The 16,946-nt window shown below is 34.9% G+C and overlaps 4 protein-coding genes across 4 annotated transcripts in view; 3 read left to right on the forward strand and 1 right to left on the reverse strand.

Moving 5' to 3' along the window:
- Nucleotides 1–16,946, forward strand: part of LOC123210164 — a 71,211-nt gene that overhangs the window by 1,817 nt on the left and 52,448 nt on the right. The window contains exons 4-6 of the mRNA XM_044628396.1: nucleotides 155–748; nucleotides 867–1,041; nucleotides 1,679–1,776. Coding sequence (XP_044484331.1) covers nucleotides 155–748; nucleotides 867–893 — 621 coding nt within the window. The 3' untranslated portion in view covers nucleotides 894–1,041; nucleotides 1,679–1,776. The remainder of the gene's footprint in view (nucleotides 1–154; nucleotides 749–866; nucleotides 1,042–1,678; nucleotides 1,777–16,946) is intronic.
- LOC123211638 (cysteine synthase-like) lies at nucleotides 2,212–3,309 on the reverse strand. Its single transcript, XM_044630430.1, has 3 exons — nucleotides 3,133–3,309; nucleotides 2,767–2,829; nucleotides 2,212–2,304 (listed from the first exon to the last, which is right to left on the reverse strand). Exons 1-3 carry the CDS (start codon nucleotides 3,307–3,309, stop codon nucleotides 2,212–2,214), a joined length of 333 nt encoding a protein of 110 aa, XP_044486365.1.
- Nucleotides 3,896–5,356, forward strand: LOC123210182 (uncharacterized protein YwkD-like). The gene is made up of 4 exons (XM_044628418.1): nucleotides 3,896–4,029; nucleotides 4,119–4,349; nucleotides 4,793–4,868; nucleotides 5,116–5,356. The coding sequence occupies exons 1-4, from the start codon at nucleotides 3,946–3,948 to the stop codon at nucleotides 5,151–5,153; spliced, it is 429 nt and encodes a 142-aa protein (XP_044484353.1). The 5' UTR covers nucleotides 3,896–3,945; the 3' UTR covers nucleotides 5,154–5,356.
- LOC123211639 overlaps nucleotides 11,985–16,946 on the forward strand; it is an 89,631-nt gene continuing 84,669 nt past the window's right edge. The window contains exons 1-3 of the mRNA XM_044630431.1: nucleotides 11,985–14,863; nucleotides 14,969–15,466; nucleotides 15,636–16,178. Coding sequence (XP_044486366.1) covers nucleotides 12,011–14,863; nucleotides 14,969–15,466; nucleotides 15,636–16,178 — 3,894 coding nt within the window. The 5' untranslated portion in view covers nucleotides 11,985–12,010. The remainder of the gene's footprint in view (nucleotides 14,864–14,968; nucleotides 15,467–15,635; nucleotides 16,179–16,946) is intronic.

A 16,946-nucleotide genomic window follows, 5' to 3' on the forward strand; every position in this document is an offset into this window, starting at 1 on the left:
TTCTTATTGGACAAAATTATCATCATCATCATTATGAATATAAGTAAGTCCACAAATATCACAAATGTCACCATATAGAGTGCTAAGCACTTTAATTAATCATCTTTTCTTTTTCGATTCAACACTTACTTTTTACGATTAATTGATTTCCCAGGATGCATATCCTAGCTTGGAAAAACTAGAGTTGTGTGGAATGCCCCGGTTAAAGCATCTATGGAGAGGAAATTTTCAGCCTTGCAATGCTTTTCAAAATCTCCAGACTCTGAAAGTATCAGAATGTGACAGTTTAGAAAATTCATGGTCCTCGTCATTGACTTTCCAGAACTTGACAACTCTGGAAGTTTCAAAGTGTGATGGATTGAGATATTTACTGACCCCCTCAAAAACTAAAACTTTGGGTCAACTTACAAGAATGAATGTATCTGATTGCAAACAGATGGAGGAAATTATAACACATTTGGGAGATGAAGTAATGGAGAATTCAATTGTTTTCAGCAAATTGGGTTGTTTGGAACTTCACTGCTTGTCCAGCCTTAAAAGCTTCTGTTGTGGGGATTATTCTCTAGAATTCTTATCCTTGAAAAAAGTAATTGTTAGGCAATGCTTGGAGATGGAGACTTTTTGTCATGGAGTTTTGAGTACACCAAAGCTCGAAGGACTACAGTTGACAGAAGGAGGAGACGATGAAGTAGAAGAATGTTGGGAAGGCAACCTTAATTCCACCGTACAGTATTTGTACAACAATACGGTATATTATCGACTCACCAAATTGCCTCAAGCATTACTATGGTTTCATGAATTGAATTGGTTGAATTCATGTTGTCTTCTATTTTGTTAATTCAATGAGCTATGCTTTATGATTACAGAAAGTGCGGAGCTTCAAAGAAGATTGAGGTCATTCCTATAAATAGTTTGCGATAGACCATGGCTTCATTTCCTCCGGTTGAAGAGGGACTTTGTTTCTGCCATCTTAACTGATTTGGTCCTCACATTCTGTTGAATGTGGACTGCCCCCTGTTTACACATTTTGTCCAGTTGAAGGTAGGCCGTGCAATGCTGAGTATAAGATTTTTGGTTTTTACTTCAATGCTCTGCTTTACTTGATGCTGTTTCATTAATTTTACCAGGTATATATCATATTTTATAATTGAAATTTGTACGTTCTTTAGATCTCGTAAGAGAGTCCTGAGTAGAAAAGTAATGTGGCAATAACTGATATAATAATTGTATTGTTATTGGTTGAAGAGTGAGTTATTTTCCTTCTGATTTTATCATAAAAGTATTTAGTTTGAGCAATGCTATGTGCACACGTTTTTTAGTACAGAATTGGTTATATAAATGATATGTCATAAAGTGATTATGTCATTTTATTCTTAATTCAAAATCACCCAAGCGTATGACGACATATTATCTATGTACCTAATTATGTGCTCAAAGTATAGACATAAACTTTTATTGATTTACATTCAGAAACAAAAGAGAATTTGAAGGGAATATGGGGTGATTCATAAATGGAATTTACTTTATCATCTAAATTATACGTGGTATACATGCAGCACATAGATATGTATACACTAAATTAGGCATGGTTACAGCGAATTTTCTAAGTCTAGGTTTCTGCAATTCTAGCATTTTACAATTCTTGAAACAAATTTGATTTCATTTTCATGATTTGTAGAAAACTATCCGGTGTATGGCTCATAAGAAATAGACAACGGCTCCTGAAATAGCTATGGTTTCTGTCTCAGAAGTTGCATCAAAGGCTACATCAGATATGTATGATTTGGTTACACAGCAGATCTCTTATTTCAGATACAAGAAAACCTGTCATTTTTATCCTTATCATTGGTTTGAGTCAAGTCAACATCTTTGAAAGCAGCAAGTTTTTATTTGTCAAATGGTATTGGTTTTAGACAGATTGATTCAGCCGATTCAATTGCAAGTCAAGAAAGTTCAAAGGTTAAAACAAGTTTTGCCGATTGACCGTCAAGTCCTGGTTTGCCTGGTCGGTCCTGTTTTTAAAACAATGTGTGTTATGCATTTAAAACAAGATGGCAAGTTACTTGGCATAAGAAATCAAACAAACAAAACATAATATCTATATTTTTGGTAGATTTGATATGAACAATCAGGCTGTACAATGAGTAGCTAGCATGTAATTATGCGCAGGACAAGCAGTAAAAGGCCAAAATGCTAGATTGAAATAGGAAATCAGGGCTCCACCACCATGTTTTCTGCCTCCCTCCTCTCGGATTCAAATAGCACAGAAGACAGATACCTCTCTCCAAAGGTTGGAAAAATTACCTGCATCAGAAAATCACAAGTCCATCTTTAAGCACAGACAGAAAATTATTGAAAACTTTACCAAAGAATCTGCTGGGGGAATGTCTCTGCTTACACCAGAGTGGTTTAGCAACCTGAAAACGTGGCTAGAAACAGTCAGTGGAAGAAGTAAACAAACTGCTATGTCCAAAACGATATAAGCATGTACTCAGTACATAAATAAACAATTGGTATGTGAAGTTTAAATTTCCCAACATCTACACTCTTATTGAATTTTCATTTCACTTAAAATCTTCGCACACTTCATGTTTGGTTAACGTGGGACTAATCCAAATTCATCTCATAACATTATTACTCTTTCACATCATTATTTTTCCTGTTTATACATTTCAAAAACATGCTTTTGAAGGACTCTACAGAGCATTGCGCTGAAATTTCATAGTAAACAAATTCAAGGATTTCTTGAAAGAAAATTTGGCTTACTTGAATAACTTCATCAACAATGTTGACTTTCATAACACCTGGGACAAAACCAGCACCTATTCCCTGGATCTTATGCGGACCTTCACATTTATACATACAATACGCATCTAGTTAGTCGCAGCCGTAATCAAAGAATTCCTTTATTATATAAATGAACAGTAATACATAGGTAGATATAGATTATGTTACAGCTCCTACCTTCAAAGTGTACAGTAAAAGAAGTCGGACTGCCACAAGGGGGGTAAACCAGAGAACAATTTTGGGGCTGGTTGAGATTTTTTGGGGTGTTAAATGATGGGGGAAAGCCACCTGGGTTGTCTGGAATGGAGGCTTTGTAAATTAGTAAGGAGGGAGGAACAAAAGTACATTTGGGTTGGCTGGATTTTCAAACTGCTGCAGCATGTAAACATTTGGTGTCTTAGCCAAAATCTCCTCTGCCTTCTGAGCAGCCCCCCTCATCCCTTCAGCAGGATCAGTGAGAACCAGCTCAGCTCCAAAAGCTCGAAGAATAATTCTTCTTTCAATACTCATTGAAGCAGGCATTGTAATGATAAGTTTATAGTGCTTGACTGCCGCAATGAATGCCAACCCGATCCCACTATTTCCACTGGTTGGTTCAATGAGCACACTCTTCAACAGCCATCCACAAAACACAATCAAAACCAAGGGAAATATAAAACAACAGATATTAATTCTTCGATCGGACCCAAATAAAAAAGAAATGGAACAGGGTGTGCACACAGATCAACTACGATTAGAATGGTTACATACTGTCATACAGTACACCAATTCCTTTTTACAAAAAGATTTTTGTCAAATGATACACCTACCATAAGTTTCTATACTACACCATTGTCATAACATTGCTGAACTCAAACTTATTTTGCATTCATATTATGGTCTTGTATTCCCTCTCTCTTGAGCACATGTTTCTCCCTCTGTAAAGCTATTTTTCTCCATCCTGTAAAGTCGTTGAATTATTTAGGAAGGAATGATCCAGTGGCTCACAATGTGCACCTATCCAATCCAATCCAATCCAATAGCTATTCAACGCGGAAAGCGATTTTTAAACGAAAGCGACGTCGTATAGCTCACGAACAAGGAAACAAGCCACTATAAAAGGCCAGCAGTCGCCACGGCAGATAAAGATTTGCTTAAGGATTGAAAAGAGTCACAAAAATGCCAGTAACCCAAGCAGCAACCCTGAACCACATCTCCAGAGAATCCTCGGATATAAGGCGTCTCGCCAACTTTTACAAGGAGGTATAATTTTCCACTGAAACTGATGATTTTTTGTTAGAACTTACTTGAAATTTGAACGTTTCGTAGATCTTTGGTTTTCTGTGTTGTAGATTTTTGGTTTTGAGGAAATCGAAGCCCCAGATTTCGGGGAATTCAAGGTGATATGGCTGAATTTGCCTGGAGCTTTTGCTGTTCACCTCATCGAGAGAAGCCCCGTCACCAAGCTTCCAGAAGGTCCCTACAGCGCCACGTCACCCGTCCTTGACGCCAGCCACCTCCCCAGAGGTCATCATATCTGCTTCACTGTCGACCATTTTGAATCCTTTGTGCACACTCTTCAGGGATTCCTTTGTTTTTTCTCGAAATTTTCGATTATTTTTAATGTATTTAATCATTTTTTGCGTTGCTGCTGACAAACAATGAAAACGACAATTCATAATAATAATTTTGAAAACAAAATCCAAACATTGTTGCTAAGATTTTTCAAAATCACAATTGGAACCCAAAAATAATGGTGAATACAAGAAAATACTGATAGGGTGAACTTTCATTCTTTTAAAGTTATCACCAAAATAAGCTTTGCAAAAACAGGAATTTGAATTCCTAGTTGATATGGTTTAACCAAAAATAAGGTGGATAAGACGGAGTGAATAGTCCTTCTAGTTCTGGTGCCCTGATGCACCCAACCAAAACAAGATGGGTCAAATCTATCATAAACAAGAACTTTGTTGCTTTAACTGTGATAATAATAGCAGGTGAAGATAAAAGGAATTTTTTTGTGCAGGACAAGGGAATACAGACTTTCCAAAGGTCCCTGCCCGATGGGAAGGTCAAACAAGTCTTCTTCTTTGATCCTGACGGTAACTTCTTGTGTTCTGACAACTGCAATGTTCTGTTAACCTTTGTCAAAAAGATTTATAATACATAAAGATGACTAGTGAATGATGCTATTGCTCTTCTTTTTCCTCAATTTGTTTCCATAACATCATTTCTTTCTGAGACTCTCTGCTTTTAAAATGTTTGATTATGTACCCTTAAGATAGCCTCAAGTATTTGATCATATCCATAACATCAAATTTCACTTTTATATTTTTCTGTCCTGTGCAGGTAATGGATTGGAAGTCGCCAGCAAGAGCAATGAATAGGCCGACTCCACCTGTGGCTGTGGTATAAAATATGTTGTCAAAGTAGGCTGAGGGAAAATGTTTGAACATATGTTGTATTTTGAGACTCTAATAATCATGTACGTTAGGATTGCTCGGGATTGTTTACATGTCTATTATTGTTTCTTAATCTTTGACAAATGAGAATAAATGGAAAAAGAAATCAGTCGAAGTTTTTACTACAAGTAATGAGTGGCCTCCATCTTGTACCATTTGTTAGCTGAGTAAGTTTGATGTGCATTGAAACTGTTGATCGAAACGATATTATTGGAACCCAATGGTCAGTTTTATGTTGGTTAAAAATAGATTCAATCGATCAAGACTAGTGGTCATTCTAATTTAGGTAATATTAAATGGTCAGTTTTAAATTAATATAAAATAATATTCATTCACATGATAACATATTGTTGTATTTACATATTTATATACCAAAAATATGTATATTTAAGAACTCAAATGGATATTAAAAACTAAATTCATATAATATTATTCATGCAATTATACCATTACTTCGCAAACATTTATTATTAAATATTGCCCAACAAATAAATTTAATATATAAAATTTTAATTATTTTATATATAAAGTCACAAATTCAATTAACGGATTAGAATTCAACTAACCGATCAAACTAATTGATTTATGAATTTAAACTCAATCCAGTTCCAAAAAAATTGGTTTAACTTTATTTTTAAGAAAATATTCTATAATGTCTACATGAAAAATGTGGTGTATCTTATATTTCTAGTTAAGATATTTGTGATTACTTTACTCTTTACCTATAGTAAGATTATAATTTTATTCACTGTATTTAAATTTAAATTCAAAATTAATTTTTTTTGTTTTGGTTTATTGGAAATATGATAATTCATTAATCTTGATTTGGACACAATCCTTTGAGCATTGGATTATTGTTTTATTCAAACGAACTAAGTTTAAATTTTAGCTTAAGATCAATTTCTTGTCAGTGTTATCATACTAGAGCTCACCAATGATTCTTGTTCTTCTTTAAGTTTTTTTTCCTTTTTTAGCCATCTTTTTTTTTTTTGTAATTTTTTTCATTTATGATATTATTATTTATCGATCGGGAAAACCGAACTTGATTTTAAAATAATCGTTTTAAATTTAAGCCAAACTCGGTAACTTTTTTTGTTTTTTCATGTCAACTTAATCACTCGTAGGCTTATGTTGGCCCAGACTATTAATCGTATATATTCTATCAATGTGGTTTTTTCATGTCGACTAAATCAAGTTGTAGCCCATTGTAATCAAGTCCATTTTCATCTTAAGCGTTGATATTCCCAGGCCAGCCCAATCAAACTTTTAGCTTTATCTTCTCTCTCAGCCGTTTCCGATGGTATCCCAACTTACATTCACAAACCCAAACGGAGGGAGCATGGCAATTTCTCTGCAATCTCCGGCGGCGTACATTCCCCCAAAAACCTTCGTCAAACGACAACCGACATGTGTCAGTCACCAGATATCTTTCTGCCTCTCAACAACCACAAACATATCTGCATTGAGAAAAAACTGATCCGTTGTTTTCAAAGCCATCAAAGAAAGCCGAGAAAGCTCAGATAAATCAGAGGCCGGTACTGACGCGGAATCTGAAATGGCTGGCGACTCGAGTGCGGAGTTGAGCGAGTTGGGATAGAAGATGAAGAAGGTTTTGCAGGAGAGGAAAGAGGAGAAAGCGGGGGATTTGCTGAGTGGAGTTTCGGAGGGGATTAAGGAGATAGAATGGTCGGCGTTCGTTTTGGCCGAGCTGTCTAATCAGGTTGTTGCTGAAAGAGGCGTTCAGAATTTCTTTGGCTGAGGAAAATCAAATTCCAAATCTTCCCCCTCTTTGCTTCCATTTCGAACTCAGTAATTTTGGAGTATATTTGATTTAGTTTTGTTCTGTTCTTATAGTCGCTTACGTATTTGCAATTTTTAATTTTAGGATAGATTTGAGTTCATTTTATGTCAAGATAAAGAAAAATATGTGAAATTCATGTTAGTTGTGTTGTAAGTTTGATGTTAAATAAAAAGAAGTAGATAAATAGGAAAAAAATATACGATGACCAGTGGGTACTTTGAGCATACCTAGGACGCTCAAAAAAATTCGATTTGCAGTTCTTTTTAGTTTTGAAAATTGTCTTTTTCCTCTGATTTCATATTTCCTTTTTTTTTTTTTTAAATTGTTGTTGCTTTCCAAATCTTTGGAACTTCATATTTACAGCCCCACTTTTCAATTATTTGGAGATCCCCTTCTGACGACTTTCTTCCTCCGTTTCTGGCCGCCTTTTCTCTTGAGATCCAGTCAATGTTAACCTAATTTTTCTCCTTTCTCTCTCACTCTTGATGTCATCACGACACAACATTCCGTCTATCTTTTATCGTTTATTGTCAAACGTCTATGTCTCTTCTTATTTTCATCGTTTCATAGGATTATGATTCAATTTCGAATTATATTATAATGTTATATATCATACAACATTTTGTTAATAGTACTAATTCAGTTGCACAATTCTTCATATCTTATCCTGATCTTATGTGTTTCATAATCATTTCTCCCACTATGCACATGTTTCATGTAACAATAAAACTATGTGTACCTTTTTGGATACACAAATATGCAAACACTTATAAGTGTCATCATATAAATGAATGATTTTGAATTAAGGATAAAATAACACTCAATCATGTGATGACACATATAAGCGTGCACACAATTATACATTCAAAATGAGTACACATAATATTGCTTTTTATACAATTCCTCTTCATAGGATGAATAGGTAAAATTATAATTTTATATGTTATATTTAAATTTAAATTCAAAATTAATTTTTTATTTTGTTTTATTAGAGATAGGATAATTCATTACTCCTGATTCAGACACAAACCTCTTAGCATCGGATTATTATTCTATTTAAACGAATTGAATTTAAATTTTAGCTCCTTATTGATGTTGTCACACTTTTTTTTAGCTCACCTCACCAATGGTTCTTCTTCTTTAAATATTTTATTTCTTTCATAATGTTTCTTCTTTGCAACTCTTTTTCATTTTTGGTATCATTCTTGATCAACAGAGAGAATCAAGCTTGATTTAAAATGGCCGTTTTGAATTTAAGCCGAGCTTGCTAACCTTTTTTTTTTTTTTTTGGTCTCGGATAATCTCTCCTTAATCTCTCGTAGGCTTATGTTGGCCCAGGCTGAATCTGAAAAATAAAGTTATAGCCCTTTCTAATCAGGCCTATTCTCATCTTAAGCTTTGACATTCCCAGCCCAGCCCAACCAAACTTCTAGCTCCGTCTTCTCTCTGCCGTTCCCGATGATATCCCATCTCACATTCATAGATGGAATGGAACATAGCAGTTTCTCCGCAATTTCCGGGGGGGTACAATCCCCCAAAAACCTTCGTCAGACGACAAATGACATGTGTCAGTGGGTCCCTATACCCACAAACATAACCGCATTGAGAAGAAACCGATCCGTCGTTTTTAAAGCCATCGAAGAAAGCCGAGAAAGCTCGGATAAATCGGACGCCGCTGCTGATGCGAAATCTGAAACGGTTGACTAGTCGAGTGCGGAGTTGAGCGAGTTGGGATCGGAGATAAAGAAGGTTTTGCAGGAGAGGAAAGAGGAGAAAGCGGGGGATTTGTTGAGTGGAGTTTCGAAGGCAGAGATACAGCGATTCAATCTTTATTTGGATGTTCCAAAGTTGCTGGATGTTATTTCATATCAGATGAGTTGTTGAGAAAACAAAATTTTGAGAATAAATTTGCCTAAAGTTGTTCAACTTTCGCTCTCTATTTAAAAAAGTTGTGTCCTTTTTTATCATTGAAAGACAATTTATCCAATTAACAAGTTCCCACACGTTATTATTTAGAGTTTAATCACAATTTTTTTTATGATCGAAAGAATATTAGTAAATTATTATATTTAAATATTTTTTAATATAATTATTCTAAAGTATTTTTTTTATTATTTATTATATTAATTAAAAATAAGGTTATTTTTATTTTAATAAATTAATAAATAATAATATAATTATAATAAAATTAAAATTACTTAGTAATATTTTAATATCTAAGATGAGAGTGGTCATCAGATTATCACTTATATTACCTATTGTATCACTATTCGTAATAGAAGATTATTATAATATTTTATTATTAATAAATCAAATAATGTAATATAAATAAGAAAATATAGATTATCAAAGTAATTTTTATTGACTAAAACCAAACAACCTCTTAGAGTTTTATGACTTTTATCCTAAAAGGATTCCTTATGATTTCATCTATACTATTGTGGTATAAGAAACTATCTAAGCTTAAATAAAATTGAATGCATATAAAATAATTAAATAATTTTAAATTAAATATATCTAAAAATTACTTGGATGAGAGTAGGTTTTGGTTTTTTATTAAGAAATTGAATAGCTCTTGTTCCATTTTAGTATGAAATTCTAATCGACCCAAAACCTAGTTTGGAGGCACAGAATAGTACCAAAACACTTTGACTTAAGACCATTTTTTAGAAATCATGAGTAAATAAAATGATGGCGTCAAACTCCTCACTTACTTGGTTTATTGATTATAAGGTTAGTCATTAAATTAGAGATTGTCATGTTCGATATAATTGGTGCGACCACAAAAGATTGGTTTGACTCAACCTAAGACCATTTTTAGAAAGTGTAAGTAAACAAAATGATGACATTGATTTGTTTAAGAACAAAAACAATATTGTTTTGTCTTTAGTGTTACTAACCTGAACACCAAACCCAAACTAAATTCGTAACTCTCTCTAATGTTTGCAACAAATACAATGGTAGTAGTATCTTCTTTGTCCATCAGTGAATTCGAACAGAAGTTTAGTTTGAAAGTTTAACTCAAATTCCTCTCTGACGATATTATTTATTCTATTGATAATATCTAATAATGTTATTTATTTTGTTAATAATATTATTAATCTCATTAACATTCAACTAGTTCAAATTATCCTTAAACTAATAATTTAAAACTCAAACCGTATTTGATCAAATTCATATTCAAACACGACAAGCACTCAAATCCAGTCTTTAAAGCAGTGGTCATTCTTTATTATATTTACATAATAAAATTATTATTTTATTAATTAATTAAGGCCAAACGACTATTTCCCACCCAAGGTTTGATGTTTTCTCAAAAGTCTCCCTTTTAACTATGGAAACACCAAATACCCACCCATGGCCGGTTAGATTTAACCAAACCCTAACGCCTGAAAATTTTATCTCTTTTTGCCCCCCTAATCTTTAAAAACTAAGATTCTCCCCCAGCTTAAGTTTTAAAAAATGGCAGTTTCACCCTAGGGTTTGGTTTTGAAATCTCCGGCGACCGTTCCGGCTCCATTGCCGATGGCCTCTCCCTCCCGAAGCAGCCTCTCCTTCTGGCGAATGTTTTCCTCCCATTTGGAGGCTCGATCGGCGTCGGCTTCGCCTTGGGAGACGAAGAACTTCGTCTTCCCCGACGAAGTTCTTTGTCTCCCAAGGCGAAGCTGACACCGATTGAGCCTCTAAATGGGAGGAAAACGTTCGCCTGAAGGAGAGGCTGCTTCGGGAGGGAGAGGCCGTCGGCAATGGAGCCGGAACGGTCGCCGGAGATTTCAAAATCAAACCTTAGGGTGAAACTGCCAGTTTTTAAAACTTAGGCTGGGGGAAAATTTTAGTTTTTAAAGTTTAGGGGAGCAAAATTAGATTCTATTTTAGTTTATTTTAATATTACAGCAAAAATGACGATTTTACCCCTACTACCGTTAGGGTTTGGTTAAATCTAACCGGCCATGGGTGGGTGTTTGGTGTTTCCATAGTTAAAGGGGGGACTTTTGAGAAAACATCAAACCTTGGGTGGGAAATAGTCGTTTGGCCATTAATTAATCCTGCATTATGGAGATGGTGGATGCCGGCCGTGAGAAAAGTTGGGTACATTTGTCTTTGTCTGGATGTTTCGAAGTAGTTGAATGGAAACATTATTGTTTTTTATGTGGTAATTAAAATATTAGCAAGACTTGGGCGTTGAATCTTCTGTCTCTTCAGCTTCTTCATTCCTACACAATCATTAATGCTTTCTTTCTTACCCGCAAACAAGTAAAGCAAACACTCTGTAGTCTGTGGTGCTTCAAAACTTACCTCTACTTCTCTGAGAAACATACTGATCAAGCCATCAAGCTGTACTTGTACTTGTTCTAAACCTTCCCTTATGATTTCTTTCTTTTAATTGTCTGTTGTTTCAAATTACTTTTCTATAATTTTCCTTACCCCTGTTTTAACTGTCAATTCTCTATCTTTTTATTAGATCTGTTTTTACTCAGTATCAATAAATTTCTTACGATAAAAAAAAAAAAAATTTAGCAGTATCGTCAACTTCTCTTTTTATTATTGCAGGTAGTTATCTGTTTGCTTCAAGCTAGACTATGTTCATTGAGGGTTGCTCTTAAAAACTTCGATTTTTATAGCTGTTTGTTGTGTGTGCGCGCGCGCTTTTTTTGTTTATTTTGTCTCCTGAGAACGCTTAGAAGTTTCAGTCTTTATCTTTTCTGTTTCTTTTTGTTTCCCTGTTTTCATTATTGAGTTTTCGTTTAGCCTTGCTTTTATGTTCAGTATTCTCTGTGTAAAACTAGATTTTGTTCATTAAGCTTTTCTCTTAAATATTTGCTGAAATATTTTGTTATATAATGTTGTCCACTTCTTTTTCTTTCCTTTCCCTTGCCTCCTAAGCACCCTTTACTAGTAGCTTTACTTGAGAAGAAAAAAAAAAAAAAGAGAGAGAGAGAGAGAGAGACAGAGTGTGTGTGTGTTCAAGTATTTATAGGCAATGGCTGAAGAAATAGCTATCGGTACTGCTGCGGAACTTGCATCAACAGCTGCAGAGTCAACATATGGTTGGCTTAAACAGCAGTTATCTTATGTGTTCAAGTACCAGAGCTATATCAACGACCTCAAAGAACAAGTTGATGATCTCAGAAATAAAAGAGAAACAGTGGAGGAACCTGTAGAGTCGGCTGAAAGGCAGGGGAAAGAGATCTATAAAGCTGTAAAGAAATGGTTGAGTGATGTAGAAGAGTTCACTGAAAAGGTATCAAAAGCCATCATTGAGGATGAGGGTAAAGCAAACAAGGGCGGCTGTTTCAAGTTGGGGTCATGTCCTAATTTGATTCAACATTATAAGCGTGGAAAGGAAGCAGTGAAAGCCACAATGTATGGTGCCGGTTTGCTGGGGAAAGGCAATTTTAGTAAAGATTCCTACCGTCCTGCTCTACAGAGGACAGAATCCATGTATGTTAGAGACTATGAGACGTTTGATTCTAGAAAGCAAGCTTTTCAGGAAATTATGGAGGCATTGCAGGATGTTAATGTTAACATGATTGGGGTATATGGGATGGGAGGTGTGGGCAAAACCACACTGGTCAAAAAAGTAGCTTGGGAAGCAAAGAAAAACAAGTTGTTTGATAAGGTGGTGATCGCTGAGGCAACACAAACCCCCGACTACAAAAAAATCCAAGAAAAAGTTGCTTATGAGTTAGGCCTGGAATTTGGGCAGGAGGGTGAATATCAGAGAACTGATCTACTACGTGACAAGATAAAGAAACAGAAGAATTTACTGATAATTTTAGATAATATATGGACAAAACTTGACTTGGATGCAATTGGAATTCCTTTTGGTGGTGTTAGGAGAGAAAAAGATGAGAAGATTCGGCTGTGCACAAAAGTTGACTCGGATGCAATTGGAATTCCTCTTGGTGATGTTGAGAGAGAAAAAGATGAGAAGATCAGACCATGCACAATATTGTTAACTTCTAGAAATCGAGATTTATTAAGCAAAGATATGAAGACTCAAAGGGACATATTCATTGGTCCTTTATCTAATGGAGACGCATGGAATATGTTTCGCAAGATTGTGGGTGATGCTGCTGAAAGCTCTGATTTTCGTCCTGCAGCAGATGAGATTGTTAAGAAATGTAATGGTTTACCGGTAGCAATTTCACTAATTGCAAATGCATTGGAAAATGAGAGTCTTCATGCCTGGGAAGATGCCTTGGCTCAACTACAAAGGTCTAATCCAACACATATTCTAGGTATGGATGAAACTTTGTATTCTATGACAAAGATGAGTTATGAATTTCTGAAAAATGAGGAAGCTAAATCATTATTTCTTCTTTTTGCTCTCTACAATGCTGGTGATAGTGTGTTTATTGATGACCTATTAAAATATAGCATGGGTTGGAATTTGTTTGAAGACGTTTATACGTTGGAAGAAGGAAGGAATAGATTGCACAGGTTGATAGATCATCTGAAAGCTTCTTCTTTATTGTTGGATGGTACCTATGCCAATACAGTTAAAATGCATGACATTATTCATGCTGTTGCTGTAAGGATTGCATCAGCAGAGAAGTTGATGTTTAATATTCAAAATGTCACCGACTTGAAAGAAGTGTTGGGGGAGAGAATATCAAAAGATTCAACTGCTATATCTTTGCCCTATAGAAATATCAATGATGATCTTCCTGAACGGTTAGAATATCCAAAACTGAAGTTGTTCTTCCTATTTGGTAAAAATCGCTCTCCACAAATTGCAGATGTTTTTTTCGAAAAGATGAAAGAACTTAGAGTTTTAAGTCTCCACGGATTGCGATTCCTTCCATTACCTTCATCCATTTCTTTCCTAAAAAACCTTCAAACATTGTTTTTGAAATCCTGCATATTAGAGGATATAAGAATACTTGGAGAGCTAAGTAAATTAGTAATTCTTAGCTTGGTCGAGTCTAATATTGAAGAGTTGCCTACAGAAATCGGACAATTGACTCGGTTGAAGTTGTTAGATTTGAGCAATTGTTTAAACCTTAAATACATTGCCACAAATGTCATCTCCTCCTTGTCTCAATTACAAGAATTATATATGGGCAATAGCTTTGTTGAATGGGAAGTTGAAGGAGTCGGTAATCAAGGACGAAGAAATGCCAGTCTTGAAGAGTTGAAGTGGTTGTCTAACCTAACAGCTTTACATCTTCATATTCAGGATGCTCGAGTTATGCCACAAGATTTGTTCTTCAAGAAACTGAAGAGTTTTAAAATATTTATAGGAGATAAATGGAAGTGGTCTATTAAATTTGACCTTTCAACTTCAAGAATGTTGAAACTCAAGATCGATGATAGTATTCATTTGGGGCGTGGGGTCAAAAGTTTGTTGAAGATGACCGAAGATCTCTTTCTAGAAGGAACAAGTGGTGTTAGAAATGTCATTTATGAACTCAGTGTGGATGGTTTTCCACATTTAAAACATTTGCATGTGCAAGATGGTCTTGAGCTTTCATATATCATTAACTCAGTTGCTTGGAAACTGGTCTTTCCCAACTTGGAGTCCTTGATTCTTGGTAATTTGATTAAACTGGAGAATATATGTCATGGTCAACTCAATGCAGGGTCTTTCAGAAAATTAAGGATCATAAAAATAAAAAAATGTGATAAATTGGAGTATCTCTTTGCATTGTTCATAGCAGAAAACCTTGTGCAACTACAAGAAATTGAAGCGATTGATTGTAAGAACCTAAAAGAGATTTTTGGTAAAGGTGATGAAATTGAAACAAATAATCAGATTGAGCTCAATCAGTTGTGTTCTCTGACACTACAACGTCTGTCCAAATTCATAAGGATCAGCTCTGATATAAGGGTATACTTTGTATTTTCATCTCTCATTTTCTTTTGAAGTATAAAGGATTATTCTTATTAGTTTATGAATTTCTTATTAGTTAATGAAAAAATTTATTTTTTACAGGTTGTCTTTCCAAGATTGGAGAACTTGAAAGTATGTTCAATTAATTTTGAGAAAACATGCATTCATCAACCTCTAGCAATGTTTCGTTATGGTCAATGCCTAAAAAGCTTAACTGTGGAGAACTGTAATGACTTGAAATTTTTGTTTTCATCCTTTATGGTCAAAAGTCTAAATCAACTCCAAGAGCTTTTGATAAGCAATTGTAAGTCGATGGAAGTAATAATTGACTTAGAAGGAGTACAAAAAGAGGAAAAGATAGTCGATATGAGTTTTCCTAAACTATTGTACATGAAGCTCAAAGTTCTTCCAAAACTCACAAGTTTTGGTGCAGGAAATTTGATTGAGTTCCCTTTCTTAAAAGAACTTCACATTGAGCATTGCCATAATTTGAAGACATTCTTCTGCAAATCTTTTTATCCAGAAACAGAGGGAAAAGCTAAGGAAGAGGTGAACTCGGAGAACGAGTTTATTAACGTAAACCCACTCTTCGATGAAAAGGTAATTTAGTTAATTCTTTATAATAAAAAACAATGTTGCCTATTACCTTCAAAATGCTTTTAGGTTTTGAGAGCAGTCCAACCTGACACAATATTTGGATAGCATTCTCATTGTGAGCTTGTGGCTATTTTTATACAAAAATATTAACATCATGAACTGTCATCTGCAGGTCGCTTTTCCAAGCCTAGAGAAGATGGTGCTCTTGCACTTGGATAGCTTGCAGCTGATATGGCACAACCAAACACTCCATCTTGAATCCTTTTGCAAACTAAAAGTAGTTAGAGTCGAATCATGTGAAAAGTTGTTGGCTATCGTTCCATCTAATACTCAAGGGCATCTCACCTTTCACAATCTGGAGATATTGGATGTTTGCAATTGTTGGAGTATGAAAAGTCTCTTTCCAGTTTCTATCGCTACTGGTCTCGTGCAACTTGAAGAGCTGTGGATAAAATCTTGTGGATTGGAGAAAATTGTTTCTGAGGAGGAAGTTAACGGGGCCCCAACATTTTTGTTTCCTCAATTAACAGGCATCAACCTTCTTAATTTACCGGAACTGAAATGTTTCTACCCACGGTTGCATGTATTAGAGTGGCCGATGCTAAGACATTTGGGTGTGTATGAATGCAAGAAGATAAAAGTATATGCTTCCGAATTTCCTAGCTTAGAAGCTAGAGACGGGGAGAGGCAGCCTACCCTCTTTTTGTTAGAAAAGGTATGATTTCAATTTCTTCCAAACCCACTCATAAATGCAGCACGTTCACAATCATTCAGACATATTTTATCGCACTAATTATAGTATGTTAAGTGTTCAACCCAAATGACAAGCTCAATTGGCGGAGGAACTCCAATATTTATGTCAAAAAACCTTCTGTTAGCCAATTGATGTGGGACCCCCATCGGCCAAACATTACAGTACATCGAATCAAAATTAAGATTTAAATTAGTGTTAAGATTTAAATTTACATTATCTCCAGATTACAGATCTGGTTATATATTTTTTACTTGCTTATTAGATGTATATAACATGTGACACCTGTTCCATTTATATAAAAAAATCCTAGTTATTTATTTGTGCATTGCGGTGCACTCGTTGATGGCTTAATGGTCACACCTACTTATTTACTTATTCATAATTTTCAGGTCATACCAAATTTGGAAGGGTTGGGATTAGACGCACATGGCTTCAGATTGACATTCGTCCACTCTGAAATAGTTGAGAGCTTTGGCAAGCTTAAAATACTTTTGCTGGCTTATTTTGATGATGAATTGGTTGCTTCTTTGTTCAATTTCCTTCAAAATTTAAATTGTTTGGAGTTACTTGTTTTTTTGGATTGTAGTTTCAAAGAGCTATTCCCCTATGAACAAGGACATATATGGAAACAAGATTTTCTAGGGAACACATTTCTTCCAAATCTTCAAAAGCTAGAAGTGCACAGGTGTCATTGTTTGACAATTTTAATGCCGTCTGCAATGTCTTTCA

The sequence above is a fragment of the Mangifera indica genome, chromosome 3, assembly GCF_011075055.1.
Source record: "Mangifera indica cultivar Alphonso chromosome 3, CATAS_Mindica_2.1, whole genome shotgun sequence".
Taxonomy (NCBI): Eukaryota; Viridiplantae; Streptophyta; class Magnoliopsida; order Sapindales; family Anacardiaceae; genus Mangifera; species Mangifera indica.